Source organism: Lucilia sericata, unplaced genomic scaffold, assembly GCF_015586225.1.
Source record: "Lucilia sericata isolate MDLA Ls3-8-SP2 unplaced genomic scaffold, ASM1558622v1 Contig000031F_arrow, whole genome shotgun sequence".
Taxonomy (NCBI): domain Eukaryota; kingdom Metazoa; phylum Arthropoda; class Insecta; order Diptera; family Calliphoridae; genus Lucilia; species Lucilia sericata.
This window is the reverse complement of record NW_023994069.1, coordinates 835,087-856,055: the sequence shown is the minus strand read 5'-3', so window position 1 is coordinate 856,055 and position 20,969 is coordinate 835,087. Positions and strand designations below refer to the sequence as shown.

At 32.7% G+C, this 20,969-nt stretch overlaps 1 protein-coding gene across 2 annotated transcripts in view; it reads left to right on the top strand.

The window, feature by feature from the left end:
• LOC119611529 (inhibitory POU protein) overlaps positions 1 to 14,784 on the top strand; it is a 61,452-nt gene extending 46,668 nt beyond the window's left edge. The window contains exons 4-9 of one of the 2 annotated variants that reach the window (XM_037967145.1): positions 4,451 to 4,628; positions 4,723 to 4,863; positions 4,966 to 5,197; positions 6,262 to 6,425; positions 6,483 to 6,867; positions 14,051 to 14,784. In XM_037967145.1, coding sequence (XP_037823073.1) covers positions 4,451 to 4,628; positions 4,723 to 4,863; positions 4,966 to 5,197; positions 6,262 to 6,425; positions 6,483 to 6,544 — 777 coding nt within the window. In that variant the 3' untranslated portion in view covers positions 6,545 to 6,867; positions 14,051 to 14,784. The remainder of the gene's footprint in view (positions 1 to 4,450; positions 4,629 to 4,722; positions 4,864 to 4,965; positions 5,198 to 6,261; positions 6,426 to 6,482; positions 6,868 to 14,050) is intronic. The other variant, XM_037967151.1, reaches the window with a different exon arrangement.
• Positions 14,785 to 20,969: the final 6,185 nt, after the last annotated feature.

Sequence of the window (20,969 nt, the reverse complement as noted above, 5' to 3'; positions counted from 1 at the left end):
CCAAGGGTGAAACCAATAAAAGGCTTTCTAAATTTGGGATTGGTTTATAATTGAAGAGCTCCACTTTAACGACATTATGTATTATTTCTTATTGTTAATTTTTTGTTGTTGTCGTCGTCATCGTTGTTGCTGGTTTATGCTCGTTGTTGTTGTAGTTGCTTTTGCTGTTGTTTTACAATTTCATTTCCATTTTATCCTGTTGTTGTTCTTGTTTTGTTTTTTTTTTTTGCAATGTAAATGAACGAACGATTGTTTAAATGAAAAGTGGAACCGAACAGAACCTTGTACACCCACACGCACTCAATTGATAAGAGTATGTGTGTGTGTATATCTTTCTTTGTATATGTATCTGTATTATATTTAAATATGTAAATACGATTTTAAAGTACAAATCCTAATTAATATAAGTATACATTTTTGTTTAAAATTCTTTAATATTTTTCTGTACATTGTTTAACACTTTGTAATATTTTTAGCATAATTAATATAATTAAGATGAATTAATATTAACAATAAAAAATAATGATTTTATTATGAAATTGGCTCTAATATTTGCAAATAACATTTTGACTCAGACGTTTCAAAATGTATTTACGAGAGAACAACTCCAGTAAAAACTTTGAATCCTCTCTTATCCCTCTTAGCAACTTTAGGTTTGGTTAGGTTGATGTATACATCATATCCGAAAACATACATATAGGCCACTATCGGGCCTGTTCTGCGCTCCTTTTTAAGGAAATTTTTGCTGGTAAAAAAATCTTAAATGTCCAATGTAGGTATTATTGACCAAAGTTCAATTTCCTGGACGCAATTCCTAAAAATGTTCTAATCAGTGTACGCGAGGGATTGTTATATCCAGAATATTTGAATCTAATGTTCACGAAAGCCTTACAATGAAAAAGAAAAGGCTCCAGAGTGTCACCGCCCTCTCCACATGCTCTACATTTGTCCCTCTCCACATGCTCTACATTTGTCATTTCACTCAAAATACAATACATTCATACTAATCTCAGACTCATTTTGAGGGATCTTCTCGTCCTGTTCTCGTTAGGGTCAGCCCATAGGATTTTTGTAGTTCTAATCACCGTTTCATTAGGTGATGCTCTTGCCCATACTTTTAACTCAGCCCTCATTGTGTCGAACTGTTTTCATCAGATTAACTACCTCGAGGTCACTTCTAATTAATGCAAGTATATTCCCTCTTTGGTTATGCCTGTTATGCAGTTTCTGGGAGAATATTCGGTTAAAGTTTTCTTACAATCTAATACGGTCTTAGATTTAACCTTATCACCAGATATCGACCTAATTGTCTTCTGCTAGTCGGTAAATATGTTAACCCCTGTTAGCGCTTTTCTAATCTAATTTATGGATTCTCTATTGCTTGGACTTCTGCCTGGAATCTAGTGTTGTGATAAGGTAAACGGTAGTATGTTTCTGGGTCTTCAATATAGTATCTGGGCCCGTTTTGCCATCCTTGTAGCAATGGACTTCTATGGTTGTTTGCTCTAATATGCCGATATATTAGGTGTATTATGCGATCGGCACATCCAGTATACATAGTTTGCCTAAAGTAAAGACTCGGCTCATATCTTATACATATATTTAAGTTGGTGGATTAACTAGCAACGTTTCCAGATCCTTGGTTGACATAGTGCTCATAGTACCACTTTTACCCAAGCACTTTTTGTCCAAAGAAATCCACCAGATTATTGAATCATAAGTAAGATATGGTGTATAACCATATATGTGATATTTTCCCAACTTTCTGCCATCACACACTGGGCTAGAGATCCCATTTTTTGGCCATAATTAGAGCAGTGGATATATGAAATAAATAAATATCACATATAAGGTTTTCGGTGACACTGATTACGTAAAAATTCAAAATGGCGGATCCAAAATGTCGGTCAAAATTTTTAAAAATTCAATTAATAATTTTTTATTGAACACATTTTGTAGACCTATGGTCACTGATTACAAATATGAAGTCTGATTTTGAAAATTGATCAATCGGATCAAACATAAGAAAAAATTAAATATTTAATTTCTTACCAGTTTTTAAGATGAAGATGGTATGAAATCGTTGGCTTATGTATTACGGGCATAAAACCATACCTTAATTAAATTTGAAATACTTGATATATTCAAAATGGCGGATATGGCGGTCATCAATTTTTATTTATTGTTATTATATATAACTATTACTGAAAATATATAATTAAGATAACTTGATAATTATGAATCTTAATTTTTTTGCTAAAAACTAAAAAAAAAAATGAAAATCCCATATGCAAAATTAGTAATATGAAAATTTTCTAATTAAGTGGTAGTTGATTATTATTATTATTTTTTTTTTTGTTTTTTATTAGAAATGTAATAATAAATAATTTACTATACATATGGTAAATAAAAATGCGAAATAATATTAATAATAATAAATAAAAATAATTATAGAAATTCATTAGGGAAATAAATTTTTAATAAATTAATCCTTTTCAGTCATAAGTTCCAAGTTACTTAATCCGTTAAATTGTTTTAGTAGATTCCAATCATTCTCTTCATTTTTTACTTTTGAAATTTCGGGTATAGCTAGAAGATTAATGACACTTATGGGAGTGGTAAATGTTTGTTTCGGTCTATTCTAAAACGTAAGCTTTCCGTAGATATTTTTTGATCGGATGTATCCATGGCTCTATAAAAAATTTCCTCCATCGTAGCTTTACGCGAACATCCCCTGCTATGAAACTCCCTAAATATCGGACATTCGACAATAGTTAATATAACTTATAAATATAAAAAGGCGTTAAATAGATACTGCCCCCTTATTGAATTTGTCAAATTTGAGACTAATATCTGCCAATTTTATTATCAAAATGATATATTACTAAAAATTAAGTTTCAGCGACTATTTTTATATTATCGGCAATAACTCTTAAGTTTATGAACGGTCGCAAAATTCTGGTCAGAGAACATATCAAGGCATCAATTGGTGCTATAACCATTAAAATATCCTCTGGCACTGCTTGGCACTAGGTTTTGAAACTTAAAGTTTTTGGGAAAAAAAATCATATTTTTAAGGTTTAAATAACAAATTTTTAATAATCATCTTCAAATTACTAATAATTTTCATTTTTATTTTAAGCACCACTTTCATCTGTTAACTATCATTTCATGTAAATATTTTTGACTCATGTGAATATTATATAATATTTTTGAAAATGTTTTCTTTACCTGAAATGGATTTTTTCCAAAAAATGGGATCTCTGGCCCAGTGTGCATCATATGGATTCTGGCAATTTTTTAAGTCAAGAAGGATTCAAACAATTTCGGATACTCTGTTCTAAAGTAAAGCGCATTACAGTGAGAGTGTTCTACATCAATGGAAACAAATAGTAGTCGGGGCTATAAGGCAGTCTTATTTGTATTTGATAGTATTTGGCCGGATTTCAAATACCATTGCTTGCTCTTCGTAATCGTTTTTTATTGCTCGTAAAATACTTTATAACAACTTTTCTCCTCTATTTTCTTTTGGCGCTTACTTCTACAAAATCTTTAGTCATTAACCCCAAAAGTACATTCAAATACTATAGACAACATACATATGTCGACCCAAGGTCCAATACTGTTGAGAGCAGCTGTTAATGATTAGTTTATTTAATTATGATCTGTGCCTCAAACCACATTGACTTTAATAGCCCCAGTATTACTCATTTGCCAAGCAATAAAACTAACAATAGATCAAAATTTTTATAAATGGAAACTATCGCTTTACTAAGATGTTTATAACATAAATAAATATAAAAAACAAGTAAGAAAATATAGTCGAACATGGCCGACTATATGATTCCCACCATGGGAATATTTTAAAAATTATTTATTTTTCATAAAAAAATTTTTGAATTTTACCTTAATTCCGATGTATTTAAGCAATTTATTGATGAAAAACTAAATTTCTAAAAGAGGATTTATATGGGAGTTAGGGTCAAATATGGACATGGTCATTTATGCCTATATAAAACTATGTTGTGCCAATTTTTGGTAAGATAGTAGTATATTTGACATAGTTATGAGTTAAAATGCCAAATTCAGAAGGAATCGGTTGTATGGGGGCTAGGTGAAATAATAGACCGATTTCAACCATTTTCAATAGGCATCGTCCCTGTGCCGAAAAATTAAAATTTTATCCAAATATCTTGAAAATTGTGGCCTGTAGCTTGCACATAAGGTTTACATGGATAGCCAGCCGTACAGACGGACGGACATGTATTAATCGACTTAAAAAGTGATTCTGAGACGATCGGTATACTTAAAGGTGTAGGACCAACATTTTTGTGTGTTACAAACATCAGCACAAACGAATAATACCCTTCCCTCTATAGTGGTATAATTACATTATATTATAGTTTATATCTATAGGTACAATATTTGATTCTTTATCCTATATTTACAGATGCATCATTCCATGGACCAACTGGATATGCTGGATCCAACGGGTTCAATGACAACACTCGCCCCCATTTCAGAAACGCCTTTAACACCTACGCACCAACATTTACATGGATCCTACCATAGTATGAACCATATGATGAGTCATCATCATCCAAGTAGTTTAAGTGGACATTCTGCGGGTATGCATTAAATAACTATTTTCTATTAGCCCAAAGTTATTGTAGTTTTAAAACATTTACTACATTTAAAAAAAATTGTCACTATCAAAAAAAGGTCACCATGGTCATTCTGCAGTACATCATCCTGTGATAACGGCCGCAGTAGCGGCGGCGGGTCTACATCCGGATACCGATACAGATCCTAGAGAACTTGAAGCCTTTGCCGAGCGATTTAAACAACGAAGAATAAAACTAGGTAAACAGCTAAATAAGTATTATGAAACTAAGATTTCTTCGTAACATTAAATTAAAAATAAAATTTTGAAACACACAAAATCTTGAATATCAATTTAAATAGGAGTCACACAAGCGGATGTTGGTAAAGCACTAGCGAATTTAAAGTTACCTGGAGTTGGGGCACTTTCACAAAGTACAATCTGTCGTTTTGAGAGTCTAACACTGTCGCACAATAATATGATTGCGCTTAAGCCTATTTTACAAGCGTGGCTTGAAGAGGCCGAGGCACAGGCGAAAAACAAAAGACGAGATCCCGATGCCCCAAGTGTACTTCCTGCTGGCGAAAAGAAAAGGTAGACAGCGTTTTAGTTAAAGCCCTTCAAAATTCCATCTTACATGTATCTGTACTCTGTTGAAGGCATTTACGTAACTCCAGTTGAAAAGTGTTGGAGAATTCTTAATATTTATCTAAATTCATCTTCAAAATTGATAAATAACGACATATGAGTATTATATTTGAGTTGTCAGATTAGTAGCTAACACAATATTATAATCATTAAAAGATTATTTTTAAATTGGACATTTTTTTAATTTGATTAGCTATTACTGGAGTAGCGTGGATATATTTTAAGTCATTATATATTCAGTCGTACATACACACTCGTTTATTGGTTATAAAGATTTTAAAATATGTAAATTACACAGACACGAGTACACTAAATTCGATTACTTTGACGACTTCGATCAACTTCAAAATTTAAGTGACTTAGTTTGATTGACTTTTCTACGTTTTTTCGATTTACTGAATCACTGAAGCATTTCTTTAGTAAATATGATTTTATGTGATTTTATAACTATTTAGGGAAAGGAATCTGTATAAACTGCTATTTTGAGAGATTATGGAGTTGAAATTTGTGATTTTTTAAGTTTATATCTTCATTTAAGTGTAAAAAAATTAATTAGATAATTTAAGAAATCAGAAATAAAGTAGACAATTTATCACTTCTTTATTCCGGTATAGTAATTTTTCTTTTTAGATGAAAAATATTCGAGCAATAGGAACATATGAGTCAGAAATAAAGTAGACAATTTATCACTTCTTTATTCCGGTATAGTAATTTTTCTTTTTAAATGAAAAATATTCGAGCAATAGGAACATATGAGTTTCAAGACCGAAAAGCCTTAATAAGTAGGAAAGATACTTTTTCTTTATAAGTTTCGTTTAAATTATCTTAGTAAATGACAAAAACTAACAAATCCATGCAAATATACACACGATCAAAAACACATACATAGATACATATTGAAGAGTATGTGTGTCTATATTTACATATTGGAACAGAGAAAAGAGGGAATCATTTTCAACTACACTTTGAATATCATTTATCGAGTAATCTATATCGAGTCTTTTTTCAAGAAAAAGGACTTCCATTGCGGCACCTGAAAAGCGATCTCTGGAAGCGTACTTTGCCGTACAACCGAGGCCATCTGGGGAGAAGATAGCTGCCATTGCTGAGAAGCTGGACCTTAAGAAGAATGTGGTGAGAGTCTGGTTCTGCAATCAGAGACAAAAACAAAAACGTATGAAATTTGCTGCACAACAACAATGACAAACAACTAATTCAGCCACACCATTAGGTATTGTTAGTAGCGTTACACCTTCGATGACTGGACACGGTTCGGCGGGGTTTGGTTACTGATAGTCGATGTTTCCTGGAGAGCACTACATGTAGAGTTATCAACAACACCTCCCCAACACAAGGACATGAGCACCCCAATCAACACCAAGCTATGAAGACGATGACAGAGACGCCGACCAAGATGAAGACGACTGAGATGAAGACCACTAAGACGAAGAAGAAGACGTTGAGCGAGCGTGAGTGCACTTATCCTCCTACATCAACCCCATTCATAATGACATGGATTCACACCCTATTTGCCAACAATCAAATGCGAATATTTATGGAACGATCAATGCAAACAATGGACCAACATATCAAATGCAATAACATTACTACTAATGGTAAGTATTTATTGACAAATTAACAGAATTATTTATTAAACTATAAAAATAGTATGCAAACATATCGCTCATTTACTTTAAGACTGGCATAATCCAAAAAAGTCGTTTCGAGAAAAATGGCTTTAAAGAGGTTATATGTAACACATTTAAATTTAAATGTAATTTTTATTTCAGTTTTTACGTTTATAATATAAAAGACTTTAGTACGATGCATGTTTAAAAAACCCGAATGGAACAAGGTGAAAAAGGGCAACGTGAAATAATGGACCGACAGACGGACGACTCAGGAAATTATTCAAAACCGATTGGTATAATTTAAGGTGGGTATAGGGCCAATAGTTTTGTGCTTTACAAACATTAGCACAAACTCATAATACCCCCCAATATATTTAGTGGTGTATGTTATAATTATCTGAAAAATTTTAACACGGCAGATACTTTTCAAAACATTCGATTTTGAGTTATTAATATTTAGTTACAATAGCGCTTATAATAACTTATGGGTGATCTAAAAGATATTGTTGACATATTGCAATTTTGTTATAACGGTATTTTGAAAATAAGAGAAGAAACTGAAAATGTATCTATAAGTGAAATGAACAAATGGTAAAATCGTTGAATGACATCATAGCTAAGCTATCGACCACCAACAACGTTTTTTTTTTTTTGGCATAGAGAAGAATGTAGAAGTTCGAGTTATCTCACAACTTCTGAGGCAAAAAAATAAACAGGTCTCCCAAGGAGCAGAACACAAAAAGCAATTCCAAGAACAATGAGAAAAAGAGATGAGGAGCTCTTGAAATAAACTGCGAAAACCAACCAAACCTTTCTCAAAAGAGTCTCGAGTCAGAATCGCACAATTGAGAAAACAAAAGCTATTATGAATGCAACCAAATCAACCCCGAAGGTAAAGTTGTCTAAATACGGAAAAAGAAGCTGAAAAAGATTCTCATCTTACGCCAGAATATCAGAACAATATCTGCTGTATAGACTACAACAGTAAATTGGAAGATGTGGTCAACGATAATATTGATCTAATCGTGGTAATCAGCAGAGATTGGTATCACATCAATGTGCTTACACCCTGATGAACTTGCTGGTAGTAAGCATACTCCATAGGACGCCGCAACACTTGGGCTGGTCCTGTGCTCATAAAGTGCACTTTCTATATAAAAGGTAGTAAATTGGCGAATGAACGCATTTTGGTAATTCTTGGCAGCCAAAAAGCTGAACTGGCCTTGGTGAAGTGGAAGATCTTTCAAAGGAAAGGGTACCCTGAGGGCACTCGTTTAGGACCCCAAGGCTAGACTTGACAATAAAAAAGGTACGCCTTATTTCGCTTCTAAGACTGTAGTCTTCAAAATTGTGAAAATATCCATGGAAGTAGCACAACACCAATTGAAAAGCTTAACTAGATCCCTGGAATCTTCTCTGTGACTAGGTAAAAAGCGTAAACGGCGTATCATTTTTTTTTTTTTTTTTCATTTTACTTATTATTTATTGAATCTTTCTTACATAGAAATTTACAATAAGTATTGAAATCTTAACCTAAACTATAACTAACGTCGTTATTGCCACTGCAATTTCAACAAAAGTTCTCGATAATTTGATTATCTGGCAAAATCCAATGTTTCCGTTCTTCTCAGTCGTCTATGACCCTCAAATGACAGCAACTCCCTGGCAAGGGGATTTGGGTGATCCATTAGTTTCGACAGGTAGGTTAAACAAGAGAGTTTGATCTCCTCGCGTATTATGGGGACATTGAGATCCCTATGAATATTACTATTGCGAATGTACCACGGGGCACCTGTTATTGACCTTAACAGTGCTGACTGCTTTCTTTGTAATTTTTCAACATTAGATGAGGAGGCTGTTCCCCACAGTTGAATGCCGTATAGCCATATCGGTTTTATAACTGTTTTGTACAAAAGCACTTTGTACTCCAAGTCTAGAGCAGACCGTGGTCCAATTAGCCAGTACAATTGAGCTGACTTTAATTTTATTTGTGTAACCTTGGCTTCAATGTGGTGAGTCCATGTTAAGCGGCGATCAAGGTGGATACCAAGATATCTCACATGGCTTTGTTCAGGAATTTTTATATTGTTTATCTGCACGGGAGGACAATTTTCCCTTCTTAAAGTAAATGTAACGTGAGTACATTTTGTAGCATTGACTTTTATTTTCCATTTGTCCAGCCATTTTTCCAATTCGCCGATGTGAAACTGGAGTTGTTCAGAAGCTATTGAAGGGTTTGCATGCATGCTTACAAAAGCGGTATCATCCGCAAATGTAGATGTGTGAGTCAGTGCGCTCGTTGGCATATCTGCAGTATATAAAATATATAGGAGCGGACCTAGAATACTCCCCTGGGGTACTCCAGCAGATATTTTTCGACGTGAAGAGATCACATCTTTAGATCTGATTTGAAAAGATCTTTCATATATGTAATTTTTAAGCAGTTTGTGAACATTCGCAGGTAGTAATGTGATAATTTTGTGTATTAGTCCATCGTGCCAGACTTTATCAAAAGCTTGAGAAATATCTATGAATAATGCAGAGCAATATTGCTTGCTCTCGAAGGCCTTCCGAATAAGAGTTGTTATTCGATGTACCTGTTCGATAGTGCTGTGCTTTCTTCTGAAACCAAACTGATGGCCAGGAATAATGCGATTATCGTTAAAGTGTACTAAAAGGCTTTCAAGCAATAACTTTTCAAAAAGTTTTGAGAATAAAGACAACAGGCTAATGGGACGGTATGATGTCACTTGAGTGACATCTTTCCCCGGTTTTGGTATCATAACAATCTCGGATACTTTCCATGAGTTAGGGAAGTATCCAATACGTAGCATCGAGTTAAAGATGAACAAAATAATTCTCAGTGCTGAATTGGGCAGGTTACTTATCATCGTGGTAGTAATTTTATCTATACCAGGTGATTTTCCTGCCTTTAGACCTTTGATTGTCATCTTCACGGTAGAGAACCGGAATTTTATTGGGTGTGGAACCACATTATTTATAATGTTAGCACTAATAGAAGAATCTGTATCATTTTGAGTAAACACATTCTCCAAGTGATTGGCGAATGCTTCAATTATTTCTGACGTATTTCTTGCCCATTGACCATTCTGGAGGCGTATAGGTGACTCATATGCAATAGGGCACTGCATATTTTTAACAGCTTTCCAGAGACTATATTCTGTTTTCTTAGTAGGGTCTAAGTTTTTGAGATAATTTCTCAGATTAGATTCCTTATTATCCTTTAAAGCGATGTGAAGTCTTCTTTGGCACTGATTAAGTTTAACCTTTATGTTTGGAGATCGTGATTGTTGCCATTGACGTCTGAGTGTTCTCTTTTCTTTAATAAGAGACTCAATGTTCCTAGGACATTTCGATTTTTTGAAGTCTCCCAAGGTGACTGGGGGTGTAGACACTTTGACAGCATCTTGTAAGATATCCGTAAATATATCGACAGCGAATTGTATTTCATGGTCATTCTTCAATGAAATGTTTTGTGGCAGGTGTGAGCTAACATACATTTTATACTTTAACCAGTTCGTTTTCTTGTTAGGGAAACAAGAACAATAGTTTTCCAATTTATTTGGGGTTTCTAATAACGTTAAAATTGTAGGCGAGTGGTCTGACGAGAGGTCCAATGAAGGGATCACTGAAATAAATTCTCGTTTTATATTTTTGATTACAGCAAAGTCAATTAGATCGGGAATCTTATTGAGGTCTGTAGGCCAATAGGTAGGTTGGCCACTAGATATGGCATCTAGTCTGTTGTACGATATTGCTTCTAGCAATTGTCTGCCTTTGGGAGTAATGAGGCGAGAGCCCCAAAATGTATGTTTTGCATTATAATCACCAGCTGCTATGAATCTTGGGCCAAGAGTTTTAAAGTATTCGAGAAACTGCTCTCGATTAACATTATACCTAGGAGGACAATATATTGAAGATATTGTAACTCGACTATCAGGTATATTTATAGAGGTGGCCTGGATATGGTCCTTTTTGTATTCTGGCATTGGGAAATGTCTAATATTTTTTCTCACTAAAATGGCTGTTCCACCAAGGGCTCTGCCACTTGGATGTTTTGTATCATAAGTGTAGTATCCATTAATTCTGAAACAATTCTTTAGGGTAAAGTGTGTTTCAGAGACGAGTAGTACGTCAATTTCCTGAAGTAGCAGGAATTGTTCTACTTCATTCTTGTGTTGGCTAAGGCCGTTAGCATTCCAAAAACAAATTCTTAGAGAATTCATTTTTTATTTAGCAGGATCTGCATGAGCATGCTTTGATTCTGCATTAATTGTTGAAACATATTTTGCATATTTGCCATGAAACTGTTCATGGTTTGAATTAGATTCTCAATAGAGCTTTGAGAATTTGTTTCGGGTGCAGGCACACCCTCTTTTAATGCATGTGCATATGAAAATAATGGGGCATTATTTTCATTGTTTGATTGCAAATTCTCATTATTCTTATTTGTAAGACTTCTATATTGGGCACTAGAAGTTTGATTTGCATTCATTTGGGTAACGGAACCCTCTTTTGTCGTATGGGCATACGATTTATTCTGATTGCTTTTATTTGTGATACTTCTATATTGAGCACTAGAAGTATTAGGAAGGCTTGGGAAGTTAGAAGCTTTATATTGAGCATATAAAGGTCTTCTGGCCTTATTTGATTGTTGGATGTGTAGATATACTGGACATCCGCGATAGTTAGCAGTGTGATTTTGACCACAGTTACTGCATTTTCTTTTATTGTTATCTGTTTTTGGGTAAGGACAATCTTGACTCTTATGGATGTCTCCGCATCTCACACAAACAGATGGTAATTTGCAGAAAGTTCTGGTGTGACCGAACTCTTGGCAATTTAGGCATTGAGGAGGACCTCTGCGCTTAATGGGTTCCTCTACAGTTATTTTGCGATTGAGAAGATATCTTAAACTGTATATTGGATGAGTATCACCCTTTTTTTTCAATTGTGAAGAGTTAAAAGTAATTTCAACTCTAAACATTGGTTGGGGAATTTTGTCCTTGTTAAATATATTGTGAATGGACTTCACTTCATAACCTTCAGACTCTAGCGCCTTTTTAATGTCATCAGTTGGTACAGAGCTGTCTACACCTTTGATAACTACTGTCAAACCCTTTGCACTTTTTAGTTGATACGTGTAATAATTTCTTTTCTCAGAATCAAAACTATCAACTATTGTTCTAAAAGACTTTTCTGAATAAGTCTGTATTTTTGTTTCCTGAATGTTTCCTTTCCGTAGAGAGACTACATGGAAATTTTCTTTGCCTACAAGTTGGGACAACTTATTTACCAATAGATTGGTGGTAGGTTCGCGCAAATAGAGGGGAGGTGGTATCGAAGACCAAAATTCTTATCGATGGTTAAACCCATGTCTAACCATATGACACGGGTTGGAGATTGGTGGACTTGTAAGATCATCTGTCAATGATGATCACTGCTAATGATGATGATTACTCCGCTTAGCTGACATGATTTAAGAGTATTAGAGATTATTGGAAACTGTGTTTAATGATGTAGTACACTACATAGAAGAATTGGATTTCGTTAAAAATCGATTTTACTGATATGAAGAAGCTGAATAAAATTGCAGATGGATGATTTCGTAGGTGAAGAGTGTTTTTGCTAATAATGCGTTTTCGGAAAACAAACGAGAAACCTTTTAAAGTGAACAATATGAACATAACGCCTTAAGAAAATTGCTACTTTGAGACTTAGGTTAGGTTGATAGAAGGATTTATTACATCAAATCCGAAGAAATTCACCTTGGCCACTATCGAGCCTGTTGCGCGCTCCTTTTCATGGAAAAATATTTGTTCTCTGAATGTATTATTTTTCAATGTTCAGAAACTCAGTTTCCTTGACGTAATTCCTAAGAATTTTCCAATCAGTGTTAGTCAGGAATGTTATTTCCTGAATAACATCACTTCCAAGATACTTGGATCTAACTTCGACGAATGCGTGACAGTGGCAAAAAAAAAATTATCCAGAGTTTCACTGTCCTCTCCACTCTCTCACCCATATTTTTAAATTCAGCTTTTGTTGCGTCGAATGGTTTTTCGTTTGTCAGGTTAACTACCACGAGCTCCCTTCCCTTCAAAGCTATTAAATACGCCCTTTCGTTACCGTCTACTTCCGAGTGGCCTGGTACCCATATGATGTAAACCTTACCTCTGAGAGAGTATTCGATTAAAGCTTTCTTACACCTGACATACATATATACATTGATGACGTGTCCTATAACCGCTTTTGGCCACTTCGCCTAAATAAATGTTTATTGTGCTAATTATGTCTTATAATAAAACTCCAGCTGAAATTATCACATTTTAAGTTTATAATAGCTGCATAAAATGGAATCGGTTACAGATTATAGAATCCAAATAAACGTGAAATTGTATTGTCAAGAGATGTTGTTTCAATGAAAAGATGTTTGCAAATTCTTTCTATATAAATTAAAATATTTCAAAATCCTGGATTATTCAACAAGCATTTTACCTTTCTTATAATTCCAACAGACTTAAATACCTAGACGTAATCCTTAATAGGCAAAATGAATATTCCATATAGAAACAAAGCACAACGATGTTCGAAATGGAAAACTTCTTTGGACAAAAAAGTGTAACATAAGACCACTACAGGGAGGTCAGAGTGTTGGTTAGGTATAAGTGGTACCAGGTGCACTACGTCAACCAATGTTCTGCAAACATTGCTGGACATCCCTTAAATCGAAACATATATAAGATAGGAGGCGGCACTCGCAGCTGAGTGTCCCTTATCTTACCGATTTCTGTTATAGGCCACGTTATCAATGTATCCTGGACATATTGGACGGTTATGCATTATCGGGAACTGTGGTTAAGTAGATCGTGTCCAAGCGGAATTTAGAGTTTGTAGGCTACTACAAATATTGAATAAATTGTCCTTTACAATGGACAAGCGAGCAGTGAATGAACATGTTAGAATGCTATGTGAGATATGACCTATGGTTGTAAATCATTCTTTAACTATCAAAAAATATTTTTATTTTTTAAATATTTAATAATTATTTAGGGCTTCATTCATTTATTATAAACTTGATAAATGATTGATAAATTGAAACAATTTATAAAGTTAAAAATTTATAATTTTCTTTTGTATATTTCAGAAAAATTTTATAAACTGGACACTACGACATTCGCCTGTATAATAGTAATACATACTTCTGAGACCTTCAAGGGATTCTGAACGTTCTTTAATTTTAAGAAAACACAACAATAATAAAAATAATAATACATAATAACACAATGTCGTGGTATCTATGCTTCCTTTAGATTATTTACTATTTATTAGTTAACTACATACAAGAAGAAGAAAACAAAACAAAAAAACACAACTGCATGTTTCGGGCCCAATAGAAAACAATTTTCTTTGGAATGAACTTCAACAAAACAATTTGAAACGTATGGAAACGGAAATGGAAATGGAAAGAAAAGAAATGAAAATAAATCTAACCAAGCACTTGAAAATGCAACGAATTTAAAATGTTGCCAAACTATAAGTACATAAACAAATAAATACATAGATTATATATATTTAAATAAATGATTATTATATACAGATACATTAGTAAATGGATACATACATGCACTCATATACATATAAATACATATGTATGTATGTTTGTATGTATGTATGAGTATATAGGATAATAATTATAATAATATTGATGATTAATATTGTGTGATGATCATCGATGATTTTAATGAACTTTTTACAAAATAAGACTAGATTTGTACAGATTAGAATTATACACTTGTAAATGTATGTAAACATTTCAATAATAACAAGAAAAATAAAATAAAAACAAATAAACCTAATAATAAATTTAAAAAGAACAAATAAAACACAAACTAAATGAGAATTATTATTATGAAATTATAATTATTTATATATATATATACATACAACCAAACAAACAACCAACCATTTGAAAATAAGTAGTTTTGTATCTAAGTAGCAATAAATTTTTAATACCCAATTGCAAGAAATTTTTCATTTATTTATATCTACATACATACATAACTCATAGATTCGAATTACATACATATTAACTTATAATCCTTTTTTTAGTTTTATTAATTTATTTTTCAAAATCATAAATCTTAATTTTTGTACATAAATATTATACGTTTTTGTTGTTAATTTCAATTCATACTTGCCAAGTGCATCATATGTGTAAATAAAAAAATTCAAGAAAAAATTTAATAATAAATAATTCTCGCATTTTGCAATGTGATACATAAAGATTTTTCTTTCATTCTTTATATTTTTTTAAACAAGCAGCAGAAAAAACAACTTCGTTATTGGTTATATCATACATTTCTTGGTAATGAGTTTAATTTACCAGGTAATCGTACAGGTGTTAACAATGAATTGGATACAAAATAGTTGTGTTCTTGATTTATTTTAAACTCGTAAATCTAGCATTGTATCTATCAATTAACAAAACCCTATTTTTAACGGCTTCTCAGTGAGGTTTTCCAAGATTTTCAACTATAGTTAGCATATATACGTTCCATAGTTACGTCATCTGTTATACACATACTTTTTGGCGATATACAGTGAATCAATTAAGTAATTTGCCTATGTAAAATTTTATAAATTTTAAGAAAAAACTTTATCTGAACAATTATTTTTAGCAAAATAAAGCAATTTGTTTGTTGTATTTTTTAAAGAATATCTTATATTTTAATTTTCTACCATAAAAAGTAAAATCGTGATATTAATTAACGAGATTTTTGATAAAATCTGAACGTATTGTTAATTTTTAAGATCAATAAAGTATTTTGCTCTTTTAGGTTTTTTGTTAATTTTTTTAATATTGCTGCATTATTTTATAAAATTTCATATTTTTATTACTCCTATACATTAGAATAACATTTTTTAGATATTTTAGTAGTGGAACGACTAAGTTTGGACATTTCTTAGCCGATTTATTATCCTATATACCTATAAGAATTTTTCAATATCTGACTTAACATGAAATCTATCGTTTCTTTGATTAAATTTCGAAAATAATAAGTAATTTTGAATTGGATATATGATATGATATGATATGATATATTAGGAAATCAATGGATTTGGACCTAGAAAAAAATATTAGTGGGGTATAAATCTATAGATTATAACAAAAAAAATCTGGGTTTTTGGTCATTTTGTATTGATAAACAAAAACTACACTACGGAAACCCCATCTATTTGGGGAGTACTGTGTGAATTTTATTTAGAATTGTATAATATTGATTCTTATTCAATAAAGCTAACACTAAGTACTATCCTAGCCACTTTAAGTATGGGGATATCACCGTATACCACTATAGAACTATTACATGCTAGAATTTTGATATTCTACCTCATATTTTGAATGCATTATTTTATGAATAAAATGCAGTAGGCGTAGCTGGATTTGGATAGTTATTCTTGATTTAGATTCTAACTACATATAAGTGTATGTATTAGCTGAAAAATATTGCTTTTGTGATCTTAGGTGATGAGAACCGCCTCTATTTGTAAATACCTAAATTAAGTATTTTTCCCGTACCACACGATAGTTCACGTTATATTGTTTCCAAGCAACCTAAGGTCTGTTTAGAGGTCTAAATTTAAACATAGTGTTCTTTTAAGTTCGTATATGGACTTTGGAGAAGATAAATGAGGACTTCAATGGTTTTTGCTTGAATACAAGTCGCTCTCCTTTGGCAGTTAAAGATTTTGAAAGACAACTCAGTGCGTTTTTTTTTAATAATTCTTTGTGTTAATTCATCAATTTCTATATTTTATATTTTTTAATGATTGATTAAACATCTCATAATTGAATTCCATTGATTTATACTTGTTCTAAAAATCTAAACTAATTTTTTATATTTGAATTGCCTCATTATTTCCCTTTAAACATTTTTAACGCGAATAACTACACAGTTTCACACAATAAGGATATGATTTTTGAAAATTACGATTGAAAAATACTTAACACGTGTCATTCTAACAATAAACCAATAAATTTCAAAAAGCAATTAAAAAATAATTTGAAAAACCCAACGAAATTAACTGGAAATTTCAATATGCAAAATACTTTATTGACGTGCAAATTCTGATGAAAAATAATAAAATGCAACAACAAATGCACCAACATTTTTATTTTAATATTTTTTTCTTGGTTTTCCCATTCTACACAATCTCTATTTTCAATTGGAAAACATAAATTTACTTTTTACCTGTTTTTTTGAATTTTATTTATGAACAAAAAACGAAATTCTCTTAAAAAAAGGTAGGCAAAAAACTTAGTTGATTCACTGTACAACACTTCCTTATCCACAACTTTATAGTAAATATATTGATCAACATCACTTCTGGTTAGTAAAATATTTATTAATTCTCTAAGAGCGGGTTTTTGAGATGGTAATCAAATGCCAATTAATAATCAGATTAGTTAATCTAAAAATAAATTTAATCTTATGTTAATCCCCTTTGATGTTTTTGAGTACAAGATTAAACTTCGCAGTGTTGCCATACAAAACAACAGAAAATGTCACTGTTTGTTATCAAAACAATGCATATTTTATAAAAAAGAAGAAGACAATTGTAAATTTAATATGAAAATTAATGAAAACTTACGATTCTTGTGTGAAACTTTGTCGTGTTAAGACGTACTCATTTTGTGTTCTGATTTGCTGTCTCACTCTAACCTTTGATTTGTGGAATTTTTTGTGAACAGTTAATTTTTACCGTTTTTTTGGTGGCGTCTTTTTTTTTTGTGGAAATTTTTGGATTGCTATCTTGTGAAAACGCGTTTCTTGTTTTGTAACTGAACTGTGCGGTACTGATTGACTTCATCATCTTTCATCTTTGAATCTTCATTCACCTTCATCATTGGACCTTTTGACTAACATTGCTTGGGTGTAAGAGGATGGCATCATCGGGGGGCTCTTGCCCTCCGGAAGAAGGAGAAGACAATGTGGGGAAGAGGAAGTAAACCACTGGTACGATGGGTATTGCGATTATGGGAGAAAATTCAGGTAAGTCGGTCACGGCCAACTCGGACGTGGACGGAATGAAAGCTTGCGCGGGTTCAAGCAACTCGGACGATAGTGAGAATAGGGAACAGTCTTCTAATGTTGAGAACCTTTATCGTTATGATCAGAGCCACAAGGGCCCATACATTGTTTATTTAGACGCTTACGATGACAAAGGTATGAGAAAATACTTAAATGCAATCTCGGTTTGTAACATAATATTGGAACTGCAAATATCTGAAGTATTAGAAGTATCCAAAATTGGTTTTGGCAGATGCAAAATCTCTTTTAAAAATTTTGCTGCAGCCAACAATTTCGTGGAAAATACTGAAATCAAGGCAAAGGATCTTAGCCCAAAGATTTTCGCCCATTTTGTGTCCAAAACTGGCATAATTTTTGACATTCCCAGTGAAATCTCGGATGAAGCTTTTTTAAATTCTGTGGACTCACCTATCGCAATCCTTAATGTTTTTAGAATAATTCGGAAGAGAAAAGATGATAACGGCGACTTAATTTCAGTGCCGACGAATAATATGAAAGTAATTTTCAAAGGCAATGAGATTCCAAAGGAAATTATTTATGGATATACTAAAATTAAGGTAAAATATTTTATCCCATTTGTACAATGTTACCGATGCTTTCGATACAATCACTTCGCGCTACACTGCAAACAAAGCATGGAATTGTGCAGAAAATGTTATAACCTTCATAATGCTAAGGAAAACTGCTCAGAGTTGATGTGTCCTAATTGTAAAGGAAACCATCCTCCCACATTTAAAAACTGTCCAGCTAGAACAAAGGCTTATGCTCTTAAGAAGCTTATGACTATCGAAAATTTAACCATAAAGGGGGCCAGAACCAGAATGACTAGTGTATTTTCTAACAGATTCGAAATTTTGGATGGTGCGGAGGATTTTCCTCCCCTGAGAACATCTAACAGGGAAAATAACAGCTGCGAGTGAAGCGGTCACATTGAAGCGGTTAGGAATATACACAAATTACTTCCTTATGCGAAAGTGACTAGGAACATTTCTAATAGGACGAGGGAAAATGATAATGCTCGTAAATTGGCACGTGAACATCAAAGGATTATAAAAGAGCATGAAATACATTTACCATGCAATCGCAATAATAATTTCAATCATAATGAAACTTCAGAAACCCGCGAATTTGAAACCATGGACACAGTCACGTGTGATAAATCGGACAACTATAATAAGGCAATGGATATTCTAACACAGGTTTACAAGGATACTTCAAACATCATCTCAGATTGAGCGAATGGTAAATTTGATACAGAACAATCAAGGAAAATTTTGATTTCTATGAGGGAAAAGGTCAATAGGGGTATGAATTACATAGAAGCAGACAGAATTAATAACTCCATTATAAAAGAAAAATTTTAAAATTTAAACCATCAAAATGAAAATACTACAATATAATATTCAGAGTCTTAAGAAGAAAGGTAACAAAGAACTTCTGGAAATTTTTATGAACAACAACAACATTGACATTGCCGCACTTTATGAAAAGTGGCTATCTGATAACTCTTCATCGAGTCTAAATGATTTCAACTTTATTTGTAAAATTAGAAGAGACGGTTTTGGTGGAATTGGATTCTGAGGAGAAAAATTAAATATTTCGTTAACAACTTGAATACCAATTGTGATGCTCTTGCAATCACTACGATAAACCTTAGAAATAATTTAACCATCATATGCGTTTATAATCCACCCAACACGACATTGGAAGAATTTGCATCAGACTCTAGAAAAATATTCGATTATGGCAAAAATCAGAAAAACAGAACTTTGATTTGCAGAGACTTTAACGCCAAATCAAAATTGTGGAATACCAATTCTCAAGATCACATTGAAGATATTCTTTTCTTGTCCAATTTCATGTGTATAAATAATGGTTCAAATACTTTTGTGGCGCCAAATTCTCGACCGTCAGCTCTGGACATTGCATTTTATAACTTTAACAAATCTGATCTATCATGGAAAGTAGTAAATTCCAAAATTGCTGGAAGTAATCACTTACCAATAATTATTGGTTTTTTCCACACTAAAACCAAACAAGCAACCAGATTCATAAACAAGAACAAATTTTATAACGATATTGAAAATTTGACAATTAATGATGATTTAAATGATTTGAAAAAATCAATCGATTTAATTAGAGAGAAAAATGCTATCACTTTGGACAATGAAAACAGATTTAAGCCCAAATCATGGTGGGATAAAGAGGCAAGTCGCCTCTTTAATCTTCGCAACTTATTGCGAATTCGCTTTTTCAAAAATAAATCTTTAATTGACTTTAAAAACTTCAAGGAAGCTGAGACAAATCTCAACCCGTATATTCAGAGCAAAAAGAAAATAGCGTTTAACAATCTTTTGGATGATTTAACCAAACCGGCATCTATCAAAGAAATGTGGATGAAACTAGCCAAAATCAAGAAATACGAACAGCCCAAGAAATCTAACAAGTCATGGAATGAACATCAGAACAAGGAATTTCTAGATGTAATCGTTAAATCCGATAATAGTCCAACATCCAACCCTTTACTGGACGTTATCCCATGGAACAATTCATCATTATCGATCCCTAAATTATCCCATAAAGTTTTCGAGGACTACATTTTATCCCGCAACCCGGATTCGGCCATGGGTTTTGATGGTATATCCTATAAGATTCTAATCAAAATTGGGTATATCGGCAGAAGGAAAATATTTGATAACATCAACATTCACTGGGAAAACGGAACGGTCCCAGATGATTGGAGGAAAATCTTGGTGTGCCCAGTTCCGATAATCTCTGCAAAAATTTGAATGAACTTTATGATCGTTGTACAGATTTGAACCTTTCCTTTAACATTGAGAAAACTAAGGCCATTCACTTCAGTAACAGACCCCGAATTCTGAATCTCATTATTAATTCTACAATGATACCTGAGGTCAAAACTATTAAGTTTTTGGGCAGATTGATTGCCAATAACAATTCTCCTATGAA